Source organism: Fusarium coffeatum (genome assembly GCF_003316985.1).
Source record: "Fusarium coffeatum strain FIESC_28 chromosome Unknown BRIP53273_contig_51, whole genome shotgun sequence".
In the NCBI taxonomy this organism is placed as follows: domain Eukaryota; kingdom Fungi; phylum Ascomycota; class Sordariomycetes; order Hypocreales; family Nectriaceae; genus Fusarium; species Fusarium coffeatum.
In genome coordinates, this window is record NW_022157848.1 from 43,802 (window position 1) to 58,571 (window position 14,770).

At 45.9% G+C, this 14,770-nt stretch overlaps 5 protein-coding genes across 5 annotated transcripts; 1 reads left to right on the forward strand and 4 right to left on the reverse strand.

Moving 5' to 3' along the window:
* Positions 1–243: 243 nt before the first annotated feature.
* FIESC28_02350 (uncharacterized protein) lies at positions 244–1,780 on the forward strand (the record flags this gene model as incomplete). Its single annotated transcript, XM_031156500.1, has 9 exons — positions 244–381; positions 442–581; positions 633–674; positions 724–790; positions 846–873; positions 925–937; positions 994–1,083; positions 1,142–1,488; positions 1,581–1,780. The coding sequence occupies 9 exons, from the start codon at positions 244–246 to the stop codon at positions 1,778–1,780; spliced, it is 1,065 nt and encodes a 354-aa protein (XP_031019451.1).
* Positions 1,781–2,617: 837 nt separating this feature from the next.
* Positions 2,618–3,196, reverse strand: FIESC28_02351 (uncharacterized protein; the record flags this gene model as incomplete). Its single annotated transcript, XM_031156501.1, has 2 exons — positions 2,618–2,811; positions 2,878–3,196. 2 exons carry the CDS (start codon positions 3,194–3,196, stop codon positions 2,618–2,620), a joined length of 513 nt encoding a protein of 170 aa, XP_031019452.1.
* Positions 3,197–4,018: 822 nt separating this feature from the next.
* Positions 4,019–4,877, reverse strand: FIESC28_02352 (uncharacterized protein; the record flags this gene model as incomplete). The annotated part of the gene is made up of 4 exons (XM_031156502.1): positions 4,019–4,185; positions 4,242–4,703; positions 4,758–4,786; positions 4,843–4,877. The coding sequence occupies 4 exons, from the start codon at positions 4,875–4,877 to the stop codon at positions 4,019–4,021; spliced, it is 693 nt and encodes a 230-aa protein (XP_031019453.1).
* A 2,746-nt stretch (positions 4,878–7,623) lies between these two features.
* FIESC28_02353 (uncharacterized protein) lies at positions 7,624–8,661 on the reverse strand (the record flags this gene model as incomplete). The annotated part of the gene is made up of 3 exons (XM_031156503.1): positions 7,624–8,095; positions 8,145–8,566; positions 8,626–8,661. 3 exons carry the CDS (start codon positions 8,659–8,661, stop codon positions 7,624–7,626), a joined length of 930 nt encoding a protein of 309 aa, XP_031019454.1.
* Positions 8,662–8,967: 306 nt separating this feature from the next.
* Positions 8,968–10,653, reverse strand: FIESC28_02354 (uncharacterized protein; the record flags this gene model as incomplete). The annotated part of the gene is made up of 2 exons (XM_031156504.1): positions 8,968–10,194; positions 10,243–10,653. 2 exons carry the CDS (start codon positions 10,651–10,653, stop codon positions 8,968–8,970), a joined length of 1,638 nt encoding a protein of 545 aa, XP_031019455.1.
* Between the last annotated feature and the right edge of the window lie 4,117 nt (positions 10,654–14,770).

Below are 14,770 nucleotides of genomic sequence, written 5' to 3' on the forward strand. Positions count from 1 at the left end.
GATATGGGGATACGCCGGAAGAGTCCCGCGACATGCGATAGCATGGTACAGGGTCAAACTGAAATCTTGTTGGTCGACTCGCAAACAACCTTGGCAAAAGCGGGCGTGTATTGAACCAACATGCATAACAGTACAGTGCATAGCAACCTTCATACTGTTACCTCCTCATTCGACACCCGGATAAAAACATCAATCATACCATTCCCATTTTCTTCTTCCACACACTCAAACATCATCAGCAAGATGTCTAGTCTGACAGCTCACGATCAAGCTGCCCGTCAGGTGTCACCCAAATCGACATCGGCGAGCCCTCGTCATCCGGGATCCCCTCACGGCGAGACTGGTCTTCTTCCTCCGGAACATTGGGCGGCTTTACCCGAAGTAAGCGGTACCAGATATTTCAGAATCTTTAACCTCCCGATAAGCTAACCTGTTCTCTAGGAGGACAACGACAGAGGTGATGCTGAATCGACCATATCTGACAATGCCAGCTCAACAGGATCTCTAAGCTCCAGCATCTTGGAGTACAGGACAATCCATGGCAGATCGTACCACAGCGACCGGGGCAATGCTGATTATTGGTTTGTTAATATTTCAAGAAACGTATTTACTTACAGCTAACCATGGAACAGGGGGCCTACTGATGAAACCAGTCAGGAAGCTATGGACATTAAGTGAGTTTTGTATAGCAATTTGGGGCTTCAACTTATCAATATCCCCTAGCCATCAGGTGCTCACCCTCTTGATGGGTGATAAGCTCTACTTGGCACCAATCTCAGAGAACATACAGGTATGGTCCCTGAAACAACGTCATGAACAGTTTATTGATGATAAAATCTCGACAGGCGGCTGTAGATATTGGAACTGGCACAGGTAAGTACTGTATATAATGTCAACACCGTTAAGAGACTGACAGGAGAAAAGGAATCTGGGCTATGTGAGTAGCCCTGGAATCAAATCAGGTTTAGTTGTAATATGCTTACAGCACTCTAGCGAATTTGCCGATATGTTTCCACATGCCTCAGTAGTTGGGACTGATCTAGCGCCCATCCAACCAAGTTGGGTACCGCCGAACCTAGAATTGTAAGAGCTATTGGCTTTTTATACACTCTAAGTAAAACGCTAATGACCTCCGATATAGTCAGATAGACGACTGCACTCAGGAATGGACCTTCCAGCCAGAATCTCTTGACTATGTGCACATCCGCTGGATGCTTGGCAGTATCATGGACTGGACGGCGCTCTTCCAACAAGCTTATAGGGCCCTTAAGCCCGGCGGCTACATCGAAAGCTTTGAGCCGTCGTCATGCTTTGAAAGTGATGACGGTACGGTCGTTGAAGGCGGCCCATTGGATCAATGGGGTCGATTCTTCAGGGAAGGGGGACGCAAGATCGGCCGACCATTTACGGTCTATGAGGACAGTATACAAGAAGAGGCTATGCGACAGGCTGGATTTGTTGAAATTGAAGAAAGAGTTTTCAAGGCAAGTATTACATCGATTGAATTAGCGATGCAACGAATAACCATTTCTAGAATCCCGTTGGCGGTTGGCCGAAAGATCCAAAGCTGCGGAGCATAGGACAGTACACGCAAGCTGCCATTAACCAAGATGCGAAGGGAAGTGTAATGCAGATGGCCACTCTCTTAGGCTGGACTGAACCGGAGGTCACTGTGTTTGTCTCCCACCTACGTCGTGAGATTTCTTCGCCCAAGATCCACTCGTACTTTAAACAGAAGGTAGTCTGGAGCCGGAAGCCTGAAGCGGCCCAGGCCGATTAGATAGCGATGAGGGGGACTGGAGTCATGTAACCTCTCTCACAATGGGATTATTGCTTCTTTTATCGTAATCGGGCCCTAACAGCGCACTAGCTACAAAAATCACAGCGGTTTAAGACGTCGGCGCTGGAAGCTGTCCGTGACGAGCCGCTGATCTTTAAGTCGAGAACCATTTTTGTATCTGAGATTGATAATAAAGGCCTGAAAAAGTAGAGAGATCGAGATCAGTAAGTATAGTTGGTTTCCAAGGTCACGGGGATCAATGGAATCCGGTCGCTTTTTATATTTGTTTTGAAACTGGTCGTTACCTCATACCCCTACTGATGCTATCAGAATACCCACACGATATTAAATAAAGCGATTTTCTTACCTTTCCACTCTACTTATCTTCTTAAGAGTTTAGTTCCTAAGCAAATTGACTGCAGCATTCTGTGCCTGCTGTATAGGCTGTACCGTGTCTGAGCCTCATGCTTAAGTCAACCCTCATCGTAGACAAGGCCGATCGAATCTCAAGCTGCACGAGGACTTACAAAACAGGTCTAAGACCAGCAGACTTGACCATTTTATGATTGTAAATACATCTTTCACTGATAAACGCTGCTTGTCAATGAGAGTTGATACGATCCAATTGCTGTATTACGTCTTTGGTCAGGTAGATCTTGCAAATGGGCATGTTTTACTTGGGCTTTATATAAAGACTTATCTAGTAATAATTTAGATCCTTGGCAGATGATTTTGTACAGGAAATCTTCATGTAGATAATGTAAAGATAAAGTGTGGGGCAGGATAGTTGTATTTATGTAATCGTATTACTGTACCCAGTACCCCCTGGAACACCTCTTACCCCTGAATATCGCTTACAGAGCACTGTGTCAGGCATCTGAACTTCCTCGCTCCGTTCAGAATCAAGAACGGTTCTTGATCGCAGGTCCAGTTGTCGCCAGGAAAGAGGATACACTCGCCGTAAGTGTTACCATCTAAACCGTACATCAGGTAGCCGCCGTTTTGGCCTCTGGGTCTGTCTCGGTAGATCGCTATGGTACGAGGATCACATCAGTCACCAGGCTCATTCACTGCTCATGGGTTTCCATTCAACTTACTCCAATGCCAGACGTCATCATCAAATCCCAAGTTCATCTCAAGCTTGGTGATCTCGCTTGCAGCCCCTGTAGGATCACAGCCATCGCCGGCGCAGCGGACGCCTCTGGCAACAGAGACATCTCCGCGGTCATAATACCACGGCTGGTCAACAGCCTCTCCGCAACTCGGGTCAGCCTCAAAAATAGCCCACTGACGTTGCACTTGAGTGAATTCTGGCCCGTTGTAGAAGGTGGCAATCTGGATGTAAAGGTCAAAATTCGCGGAGCAGATTACAACAAAGCTTGCCATCAAGCCCAGAAGATAGGAGAAAGACTTCATTTTGACTTATTAGTACGGTGGTATGATTTGTAAAGAGTAATAAGGGTTATCTTGTGTTTGTTAGTGCAGATTCCCACAGGTAATGGAAGGTCTTTTATACCTGTAATCAAGGCAACAATACGTTTTTGTTTGAAGGACGGAGGTCAGTATCACCTACAATGTCAAGATACTATTCTGCGATCGCGGATTTGCTAGGCTATCGCGGGGTATAACTTTGAAGGATTCGCAATGCAACGTGCCATGCCACCACTTCACTTCTTGCAATCCACTTTATATGCTTGGCTTCACCCGTATTCTAGGATTTGCTATATGGTGAAGATGGAGGTTTTGAGTGAGGCATTTATAATGAGCCTATAAGAATAAACGCGTGACGTCTTATTTCACTTACCGGTAAGCATCGATCGGACTATCGGCAGCGGCACAGGGACGGGCGTAGCACAACTGTGAATTGAAATTTCAAAACAATGGAAGACTGTTTTAGTTAGATCAATACGAGACCTCCAAGCTGTTTCTACTGTCTACGCTCGGCTGGTATCGGTTTAGTGAAAGATGTATGTCTTCTTAGGTTGCCTTTATTGAAGGTTCGTGCTATCAACCCCGCGTCAGGATACCGAACCAATATTTCGGAGTCCGCGATAAAGTGTACCGTCTTTATTTGCAAAGTGTGTCAGGCTTCGTCCAGAGGCTCAACCGAATACATGGAGCACTCATATAGGCTTCATGTCTTAACCGACTTCGAGTTCGAATTATTCTTAAACCCAGAAATGTAACGCTATTATAACTTGAGAATAATCATATGGTCTTATTGAGGTACTAAGATAACTATTGCTCATGCTTGAAGAAGTGAGGAAAAAGCAGCTTCAGCTCTTCAAACCTCTGCACGTGATGTTTGGACGCCGGCTTGTTTGGTAGTGAAAGTCCCTCTTCAACAAAATGAATAGCTGTCCAACCCATCTCTTCTGCAGCGGCACAGTTGTTCCATGAGTCGTCTTGTCAGGTCAGTCAAAGTATATGAACTGAACTTGGTCCATCAATGTGAACTTACCAATAAAGTAACATTGGGAGGCGTTAGAGACTCCAGCTTCCTTCATAGCCTTTTGGTACATCTCGCCTTGTGGTTTAGCTATGATCGGCTGCTGTTGCCAGTCGCAGTATGTTAAACCCTCAAACAACCCATCGACACCAAGCAAGTTCAAAACTCTCTCTGCATGGGTAACATATGAATTGGTAAAAATCCAAAGTTTAACCTTTGTAGTGTCAATGTCTTCAAGTAGTCTCTTAAGCTCTGGGTCTGGTTTAATCAGACCGTCAAGCGGAAGTGCCTTGTCAACTTTGGAGTTATAGTCAAGTACATTAATCTGAAAGTCATGCACAAGACCCTGAATGTCGTCGCAATATTCCTCCTTGTACTTTTCGCGAAGGCGTTTGGTTTCCTCGGGGGACTTCCCAAGTTGGTTTTTAACGTATGAGCTAATGAGATCTGACATACGCTCTTCTACCTGATAATCTACCCGGAGTCAGATACTTGGAAGACTGGTCCAGGTTCGAGGGCTGGGCTTACCACGCGTATATAAGCAGTTATCAATGTCGCTGGGATCATTAGCACATGGTAGAGAGGGCGCATACACCTAAAAGGCCATACTTACAAAAAGAAATGCGCTGTTTCTGGAATACTGCCCATTGTAAGAATTGCTTTTTGATGGTAAAGAGTATAAGAGGAAGATGATAATCTCAATTTGTGTAGCAGAGAGGATGTCCTTTTGTAAACATCTTCTTTTATATTCAGTCCGCCTCAAGGAGTGATTTGGAATCTTAGAAGGTCTGCGTCATGTTCCCCGTTCAACCTCGAATAGGCAGGCAGCCGAATTCCATCGGCCGTCGACGCGGTGTATGCCAGGTGATATCGGCCTTGAGTTAGGCCAGCGATGACCCTCACACAGTTTACTAAGGAGGCCTAAAATATCTTCCAAAACCTTATGTGAATTTCCAATCGACTGGGTCCGTGGCGAAGGTGGGAACGACCCCTTCGAACTCTTAACGTCAATCCCATTTCTAGCAAAACATCTGCGCGAACATCCGCAAAACGCTTCAGGTAAAGAGCAATAGCTTGCAAAGGCGCAATTTAAAAACATTTAACATTAACTTGCAGCTTGAATCCACATTAAGATATCTTCGCTGCTAAGTGCGGTCAATAAAGATAATAGAAAGAATGTCTTGTTTTGCGACAATGCACGCCAAGAATGAATCCCGCTAACTGATCCGGTTTTCCGGGATAGTCTGCCTCGGCATCCCCAAAACACGTAACTTTATCCCTTGCACCACTTTTCCTCTACCATCGACTTGGTCAACACGTTAATTTCATAGTAGCTTGTGTAAGGTCGGGTAAGTGTACTGCGCAATAAACGCTTCTTTACCTGTTTCTTGTGACAAAATACAAGAATAAATGCCACCTACGTCAGTTGGGTTTATTACGAGCGTCATCAAATTCATTTACCAAGCCCTAGAACTTGGAAGACCGTAAGTTAGAATGATTCGAGCCTGCAGGATAGGAGGGATTACAACGTCACTCACTGGATGGGGTTGATGAGAAGAACCGGGGCCTCGCAGTCGATTCTTGGGCTTACGACGACGCCCATTTTCAAGAGGGTCGTTTTGATCCACTTTACCAGTGGTTTGGAGATAATGTCCCGACTCAAGAATCCAGGAAGGACCTTTAACAATGTTGTATGCATATAAATAAATATATTCCAAGGTCTTCGCAGAATCATTATGGCTGAGTATATAGTCCCTGAATAGGCTAATTACTTCAAGTGTAAGACGTTTGAAGAATTTGATAAGCTAGCAGCGAGCTAGAAGTATAAGAGTTGTATGTAGAGAGGAAGACTGAATGAGTTGTTGAAGTTGTATGCGCCCATGAAGGCGGATGATGGACACTTGATAGGCAAGGTTATTAACTTGAAGCAGATCTTGGCTAAAGGTTCAATTTCGAAAGAAAAGCATGTTTCGGGGGGTTCGTATCTTTGAACCATGGCCCAGGGAAAAGGTCAAGGAAAGTCAGAAAAGAACAGCATCACGCTCAAGCAATACAGGTTGCAGAATAGACTTCTCTCAATCTGGATGTCGCATAGGATTCGAAACGAAGCGAAGACACGAGATGGCATTATTTGTAAGTAAGTGAAGGCGATTACAAGTCTGCAAGATCATGATACTACTATCAACAATTATTTCTAGCTCAAGGAAATGCAATCTGTTTAGCCTTATCAAGATATATGTTACTCTGTAATAAAAGAAAGAAACAGTAAACACGTTCCACCACAGACACCCTCATCTATCCTAGTGATATACTTAAAGTAGTATCTTCAAGTGTAGCTGTATCATAGAACCCAATCCTGTTAGTAGTAAGTTAGATCTAAAAGTACGTTTTAAGTATTTTCAGTAGTTTGAAATATGTGACTTACTGAAGTAGTTATACTGGCTTCAATAAAGCTCGTAATAGCATGGGTAATATTGGCTCTGTTTTTTTCAAGAGTAAAAATGTTAGCATATAAACAAAAATAATTCCGGTGATGACTTTAGCCTATCTATCACAATAGTCAAGTGCTACTGCAATTGTGGCAAGGTCCTCTCGACGGTTCGGATCATCCTTCAGTGTCAATTCTAATACATGATAGAAGAGATTGACATCTAAAAAGCTTGAGTTTGTGTACCTTGAGCATAAGAAGCTCAAGGCATGCTTGAGCAAGCCATCAGTTGGTAGGTTTTGAAGATACTCCTCTTGACGTGATACCTTGTCTGTATCAGAGGCTTCTTGAATCCAAGATGGGTTAAAGTAACCATCGCCATCTTTGATGATTTCCCAGACGAGAAGGCCAAACTAACTGGTCTGACGGTATCTTTCCATCGCGAACTTCAGGTGCGCTGTAAAGAGCTACCGCATTGCTTAGCGATAGCTGAGGATTTTATACTAGAATTATGTATTCTTGAATAGTTGTTCTGTGATGCAGATAGAACGCGGTCATCTAGAAGGGAAGCTAAAAAGGTGTTGCTGTTCATCAAGAAGACCAATTCCTACCAGCGTCAACACTCTTTCTTGCGCAGAGGGCCCTTGGACTTTACAAGAGACTTTATAAAGGCAGACTTGAGAATTCTCTCGGTTTCAGATTCGTCATCGATTTCCTCCAACCAGTCTTTGAGCAAATATACTAGACAGACCGTGCTTCTCAGCTCATCTCGTAACCTCAACCCATCTGCTGATTCTGTGTGGGAAATGTTTCCAGAACCATTGTCCCTCCGTTGACATAAAGTGTGAGAGTGAGTTCCTGGCAATGTATAATGAATCATCACCTTAGCACGGCTTATCAAGTGGTTATAACTAATATGGCAGGCGCTTAACTCGGCTATAAGACGGGGGTGCTCCTACGAGTAGTCTAAGCTCTTTCCGCTCTCATCCTCGCAACAACCTCCCTGAGGCTTTCCTGCGGAACACCCAACAGCTCATTCTCCAACACGCCTCGCATCTTAAAGTTAGACCCAAAACGGTCCAGCATATTGATAGCCAGGCCTATTCTTCCAACTGCCAACATCCTCGGCATGAACTCCGTTGCTGTCCTAGCAGCTTCAATTGTGCGGGAAATCTCTTCTTCAGTCTTGACATAAGAGATATCCCATCCATCTTCACCGGCAATTCTCTTCTCCTCCGCGAGTATATCGTTCAGCGATAACTCGGTCGATGATATAAAGACTGTTCGATTGTGTGTCTCTTCAGGATGGTTGAGGATGCCGACGACGGCTTGACCTATAGCCTCGCGCGTAGTGGCTGTGAACTTTGCGTTTCCGTCGTCCCAGATTTTAGCTTTTTTGATTTTTGGATCAATACCGAAGAAGCCAACTTGGATGCAACTGGTATATATTAGTATGTGACCTGCTCAGAGTTATAAGGATGACTTACAAGTCTAGGAATACTCCACAGGCTACATCTGTCCAAGACCATCCTGGTTGTTCCAAAGACTTTAAATCCTTGATCATGGCTACTTTGTTCGCAGCTACCGAAAATACTTCAGCAGCTGCTTGGTTGCTTGCATCGATGCCGAAACCAGACGCGACTAGCCTTTTGACGCCAGCTTCAACAGAAGCACGAGCCAATGACGGTAGGTGACGTTCGCCTGCAAATCCTATAGCTAGGACAACAGCATCGTTACCGCGGAAGGCTTCGACCACCTTATCGTGTGGATAGTCATCTGGTACCTGGACGGTCTTGATGGGTGATGGGTAGTCTGTTACCTTTGAGCTAACTCGAGTAACGACGGTAAGGTTGAATTGATTGGACTCGTGCAATGCCTTTGTGATAAAGGCGCCGACACGTCCAGAACCCTAAGGCGTGTCAACACTGACGGCCTCGTCGCAAGTTGCCAGGTGTTCTCTTCACTTACACCAACAATTGCGATGTTCCTAAGTACGGTTGCCATTTTGCAATAAGGTCTTCCATAAACTGAGTAAGGTATGGTTTTTCACATGGAGCGAGAAAGGCATTATATATCCGGTCTGCATCTAGAGCATGTCTATCAGTTTTGCAAATTATCCGAGAAGTCTCCGATCTTAGAGCTACATATCCAACGTCAGCAACAAGGGTGTCCGGCATATCCACTACGCTAGCCACTCCCCATCAGCTTACGTATGGTCAAAATACTTCCACTCTTGGAGCCGATATTCAGATAAAAAGTTTAGATATCATTAAGTTAATTTACAAATTTATACTAATGTATATACAGCTTTTAGTCCGAGCTGGTCGAAGTGGTGTTTCCACGCACAAGTCCATCATCACTCTGCTCCTCTCTCCAAGCGCTCTCCAGAGCGTGAACCTTGACACTAACATTGACATCCTCAGGCAAATCATTAGCGCTGAGAATCATCATAGTCAAAGGCTGAGTAGCGAAAAAGGTGTTGGTGATACTGTCAACACCACCATCGATGAAAGCTTCAAAGATAGATCGATCAATCACACCGCTCATGCTCCATGAGCCATCCTCTCGGGAGAGACTTCCAGTGGACATCTTGTCGGTGAAGAAAATGTTGTCGAAAGCACGGGTGTTGCCGCGGTCGAAGAAGAAGACGGGGTCTCCGCCGAGGTAGTATCCAGCCCTGAGAGATTCATCGGTGACGGTGCTCAGGAATGTCATGTTAAGCGATGCGGTAGATAGCACGCCGCTATCCGGGATGCCGGTGATATTGACTTCCCAGTAGATGGCGTTGGACTCAACATCAGAGTAGTCAACAGTGAGCGTGGAGTTGCCAAAGCTATCATTGGAAGCAAGCTCGCGACCCATAACGGGGCTGAGATCATAAGGCACGGACACCATCTTCCAACCCACACGCTTCGCCTTGGTGAGGTAATTCTCACGGGGAAGACTCATAGCACCCCTCCAGCCTTCGCTGCCAGAGGGAACAACCTGGGTGTACTGCCAGTTCGACGCCCAAGCGATAGACACGGGGTTCTCATCTTCAGAAAGACCGTAAAACCACTGTCCCGCGTAGTTGTCCTTTCCGAAATCGGCGATACGGGCAGCACCGTCGATGGCCTCGAAGTGGGTACCGTTGAAGTGGCCGGGGAAGTACTCCATGATTGAACCACCGAGAGGAGCACCTGGGTTGATGCTGATGGCCATGAGCCACAAGTCATCCTGCTTTTCGCCGTCCTCATCAAGGTAAGGCATGCGAATCATGTTGGGGCACTCGTACTGCAGACCGAGCAAGCCATGGTGGGAGAAGTTGCTGGTAGCAGTCCACTCCTTGAGATCAGACGACTCAAAGATACCAATCTCAAAGTCTTGAGGGTAAGCAACAACCATGATCCACGAATCATTGTATCGAATGACCTTGGGATCACGGAACTGGTTGGACGTGCTGCCGATAACAGGGTTACCCTCATAAGGTTTAAAAGTGTATCCTCCATCACGAGAGTACGCAATGGCCTGGTCCTGCACCGTTGACGAAGCTAGTGTCTGTAGCGGTGTTAGTGTGGAGTTAAATAAGTTTCTCGCAGTACTTACGTAGATGGCAACAACGCCATTGTCCTGATCAGGAAAGAAGCCAGAAGTGTTGTTAACATCAACGACTGCACTTCCCGAAAATACAAAAGTCTCGTTGTCGGGAGGAAAGATGGCAATGGGCTGGTTCACCCAGTGGTAGAGATCCTTGGATGTTGCGTGACCCCAGTGCTGGTTTCCTGCGACGAGCTGGGTAGGGTTGTACTGGTAGTACAAATGCCACAGACCATCGGCATCACGGAACATGCCATTGGGGTCGTTCATGAAATGTGAAGGTGGAGAGAAGTGGACTTGAGGACGGTAGGTGCCATTGTAATCACCGGTGATAGGTGTACCAGTAGGAACAGAAACAGTTGTAGAAGACTGGGCGGCGACAAGACCAACAAAGGTCGAAAACAGAGCGTTTCTCATCATGATTAATTGTATCGAGAACAAGCCTGCTTCTTCTAAAATCCTACTGCGATTAATCTACCTCTTTATATCCCCAGGAAATAAACACCAGACGATATATCGGCCCGTTAGAAAAGTCTTCCCCGCAAACCCTCAACTTAAAATCACGCTGATCTGGAGAACGGTGATGTCAATGACGTGGGATTTTTTGGAGAAACTGGGGAGTCGCACCGAGAACATGGACTTGGCGCGTGTTGTATCGGTCCGACAATCTTTCTACACGAATGGCAGTTGTTCGCTTATTTTCTCCAGACGATCTTTACTGTAATAGCGTTCGATAAATCCGTGGTTAATTTCTAGCGAAAGGCTTCTGACCCACCTCCACAGCCGTTTTCATGGCGTGATATGGGAAGAATGGCTTGTTGTATGAGAGATATTGTTCACCGAGATATCGGCGAAGTTTCTCGCTTGGGGAAATAAACGCGTACCGGTCGGAATTGCGGGGAGTAAGAACCTCCAGGGCTCCACAATTTACGGAACAATTATTCCGAATTGAAGTGACCCTTCATTAACCCCGGTCTGGGCATTCTACTACGTAGCTATTCCTGCGTGTAATGCTGGTGACTTAACCGTCCAAGACAGGAAAGGTGTTAATGAACAGTAACATCAGGTGTTTTGTTCTTGCAAAAGCCCATCATCATACCGGCTTTCTCAAGTCCACAAATAAGTCCCGATTCTGGTATTCAATAGCAGAGCATTATCTGTCCATAGTTTATAAACCGAACTGCGGTCAACTTGATGTTACATACCCTACACTTTAACTAAACAGATATTTATTTTCTTCTAATAATTACGCATTACTGATTACAAAAGACTTAATGGTAGGGATACCCAGTTGAAAAGGGATGTAAGGCTCAAGTCTTGTTACTATAAACATATCCTATCATAGAGTCTATTAAATTTCTTTACAATTGTAGACATAGGCCACCTAGCAGCAGCATCACGCTGCAGCATTCAATAATGCACCGGCTGTTACACAAATTGCCGGATAAAACATATCCGAAGATCGTATCGTAAGTGGCTTACGGATATTCACAGCTGCCACATATGTCTGCTGTTAGTTTAAGGTATGCACGTCCATCCTGTCTCTCTATCCCTGCAGTAACAAATCAAGTACTTGAGCCTGTTTATTTCCTGGTGTCACCAACGTGCTACCCTGAATCAGCATGGGTCAGGAGTCTCAGCTGGTGAATACAGTACCGCTAGTGTCAGACAGCTGTACACTGCCGGTCATGATAGAGTCGCATGACTAATTTCGCTCCACCTCTAATGATTACATTTGTCAAACTGTGCGCCGCAATTCCGCTGTCAGTCCATCCAGTGTAATTTCCGCAGTGTGAGGGGTCTGAGATAAATTGGTCTAGACTTTAGATGAATGTTTCTGATTGTACATTCCTCGATCTGGGGCGTATATCGTAAATACACAGTATCCCGTCGCCCTTGCATCTCACTGTGACGGGCGCTTAGCCTTTGTTGCGTGTTGATTGGTCTGGAGTGTACGTGGCTAACAAATCATATTCACAATTACGCTAGGAGGGAATTGTGTCGGGATTACCGGAACTTGCCAGCCCTGAAATTGTTTCAGATGTCGACTTCACACACTGATTGGTGTCCCTCTAGCCCCACAAACGCCTTCTGTTATCTCGTGTCTTACATTCCGAGGGGAGTCCGCCACTTCATTGCCTGTAGTGCAAAGTTTAGCCGGTTCTACATCTCGTTTGGACGACAATTTCCCATGTTCTATGATGATGAAGGACAAAACGCCATGAAAACGTTCAGCCGCTGGTGTCTTAGCTGTGACTGTCTTGGTTGTGATGTAGCATATCGGATCTTCTCTTCCGTTAGTTTGTGTAACATCCCACATCGAGCTGTTCTCCATCGGAGCCCGACTGCCGAGATGCTACTAGACTAGGGCACGTTTAGCCCTCTTCCATGGCTCGCCTTCCCACATCCAAGCTACCTTAAATTGACTCTGTCTCTGAACATAGACATAAAATATTATCGTAGGTTTTGAGGCCTAGTGTTACGAATCAAAGTCTTCCTTGGCCTTGAAAGCATGGTTGCCTCAGGGGCATGCATCTTGTTCTATCATGTCTCAATACGGCAATGATCACATTCGGAATATGCCGGGGTCTGGAAGTGTACGGAGAGGTGGCTTGAAACAAATTACATGGGCTATCAAGCTCAGCCCCGATTGGAATCGGATGACAGATCAGTTATTGCTGTCAGTCAGGTGGGTAACAAAAAGCCGAGATGCCAAGACACCTCAAACATTGACATTAGTAGGGAGAGGAGTCTTGATCTTTTTGTAACCCACCTGCCTGTTTCGTTAGATTTTCAAAGCAGGGAAAGCAGTGTGAGGTCCCCCCCCGGGTTATAGGACGTCCCCAACTTGAGAGCGGGGTTTTTAACAAGTGATGGCTTGTTCTTCCAACCCCCTGCTTAGCTTCCTAACACAACACAGGGGCTTAGTTTATACATTTCCGCTATCTTACATACATGATGCAGTGAGGAGAGACCTTCTATCTTACCCTTTGTTAAGTATACAGAAGTACCAAGCCAGCCCTTACACTTAACATACGGTTTCTAAACAAAAAATACCCCTGTGACCTTTATAACACTGTATTGCATAAGCCTCCACGAGTGGTGTTAAATTGCAGTAATGCTAGGTAAGCAACATTATATATGATTTAACAGTGGTATCGTGGTCTTTGTGGTCTCCATAAAGGCAAAGACTGCCAGTCTCAGCATTTCTACCGTGGCGACCAAGGTTTTACTTTGCAGGCCACCACTACTGGAAACCTCGATCCCCTGAGCAACTCGATCAAGACTGGCGGTGGGTGGCACTTGTTCCAAGCCTCCGCTAAACAATTATGTACAATCAAAAATGTCACCCCCATATCGGCATTCACTTCACCCCTTCAATCTAAACTATTATTTTCTTTAATCACCTCCTCCATTTTACCTCCATCCCTTTAGTGATGCTTCGTCCATGACACTCAGGGTGAACTCACATTCCTTGATGAACGTCTTCTTGCGGGGCTATACATACTTCACCACGTCTAAAAGAGTCGTGGGGTATCAGTATCTGGCCAACGAAGCGATCATACTAAGCCTTGCTGAAGGGCGTGCCAAAGTGTTTCCGATCCCCTCGATGACACACAGTGATATTGTTTGCGTCGAGGGCGAAAACAATGTTACTGTGTCTTTACAAGGAATGATTCTCGGTTTCGACCATCTCCATGGCATGTTGGAAAATGAAGCATGAGACTAACTTCACAATAGGTAAGTCAGGGGATAAACGCGTCGAGATTTTGGGTATAAGAACGACGCTATTCTCAACTTTCAGACATTCTTTCATTCAGCAAGCACCAGCACTTTCAACCTTCGTTTTGTTTCTTCCTTCTTGACACTCATTCGTTTTCTGTCAGTATGCATCAAAACACTCGTTTACTCGGCCTCGCGGCCCTCGCCCTCGTTGGCAGTTCAGGAACGGCACAGGCATGCACATCAAATGCAGAATGCCCCCTCCTTACACCCTTCTGCAACAGTATTGACGTATGCGTTTTGAGATTGCCCAATGTCAACTGTCGAACCAGCGCGGACTGTGGCAATAATTTGCTGCCTGAATGTTCCTCGACAACTGGAACCTGCATTGCTGCTGTTGGGGGCGTCACTTGCAATGACGACGATGACTGCACCAACCCTTTGCTTCCTTCCTGCAACACCGCTACAGGACTTTGTATTGAGGCTGTTGTCGGGGGAGTCAGTTGCGATGATGACGATGACTGCACAAACCCTCTCCTTCCCGCCTGCGACCTCGATACGAACCTCTGCATTGCTGCTGTTGCGGGCGTGACCTGCGACGATGACGATGACTGCACGAACCCCCTCTTGCCCTCTTGCAACACTGCAACAGGCCTCTGTATTGAGGCCATCGTCGGCGGCGTGACTTGCGACACCGACGCTGATTGCACCAACCCTTTGTTGCCCGAGTGCGATACTGATACCAACCTCTGCATTGCTGCTGTTGCGGGCGTTACCTGCGAGGATGACGCCGATTGCACAAACCCTCTCCTGC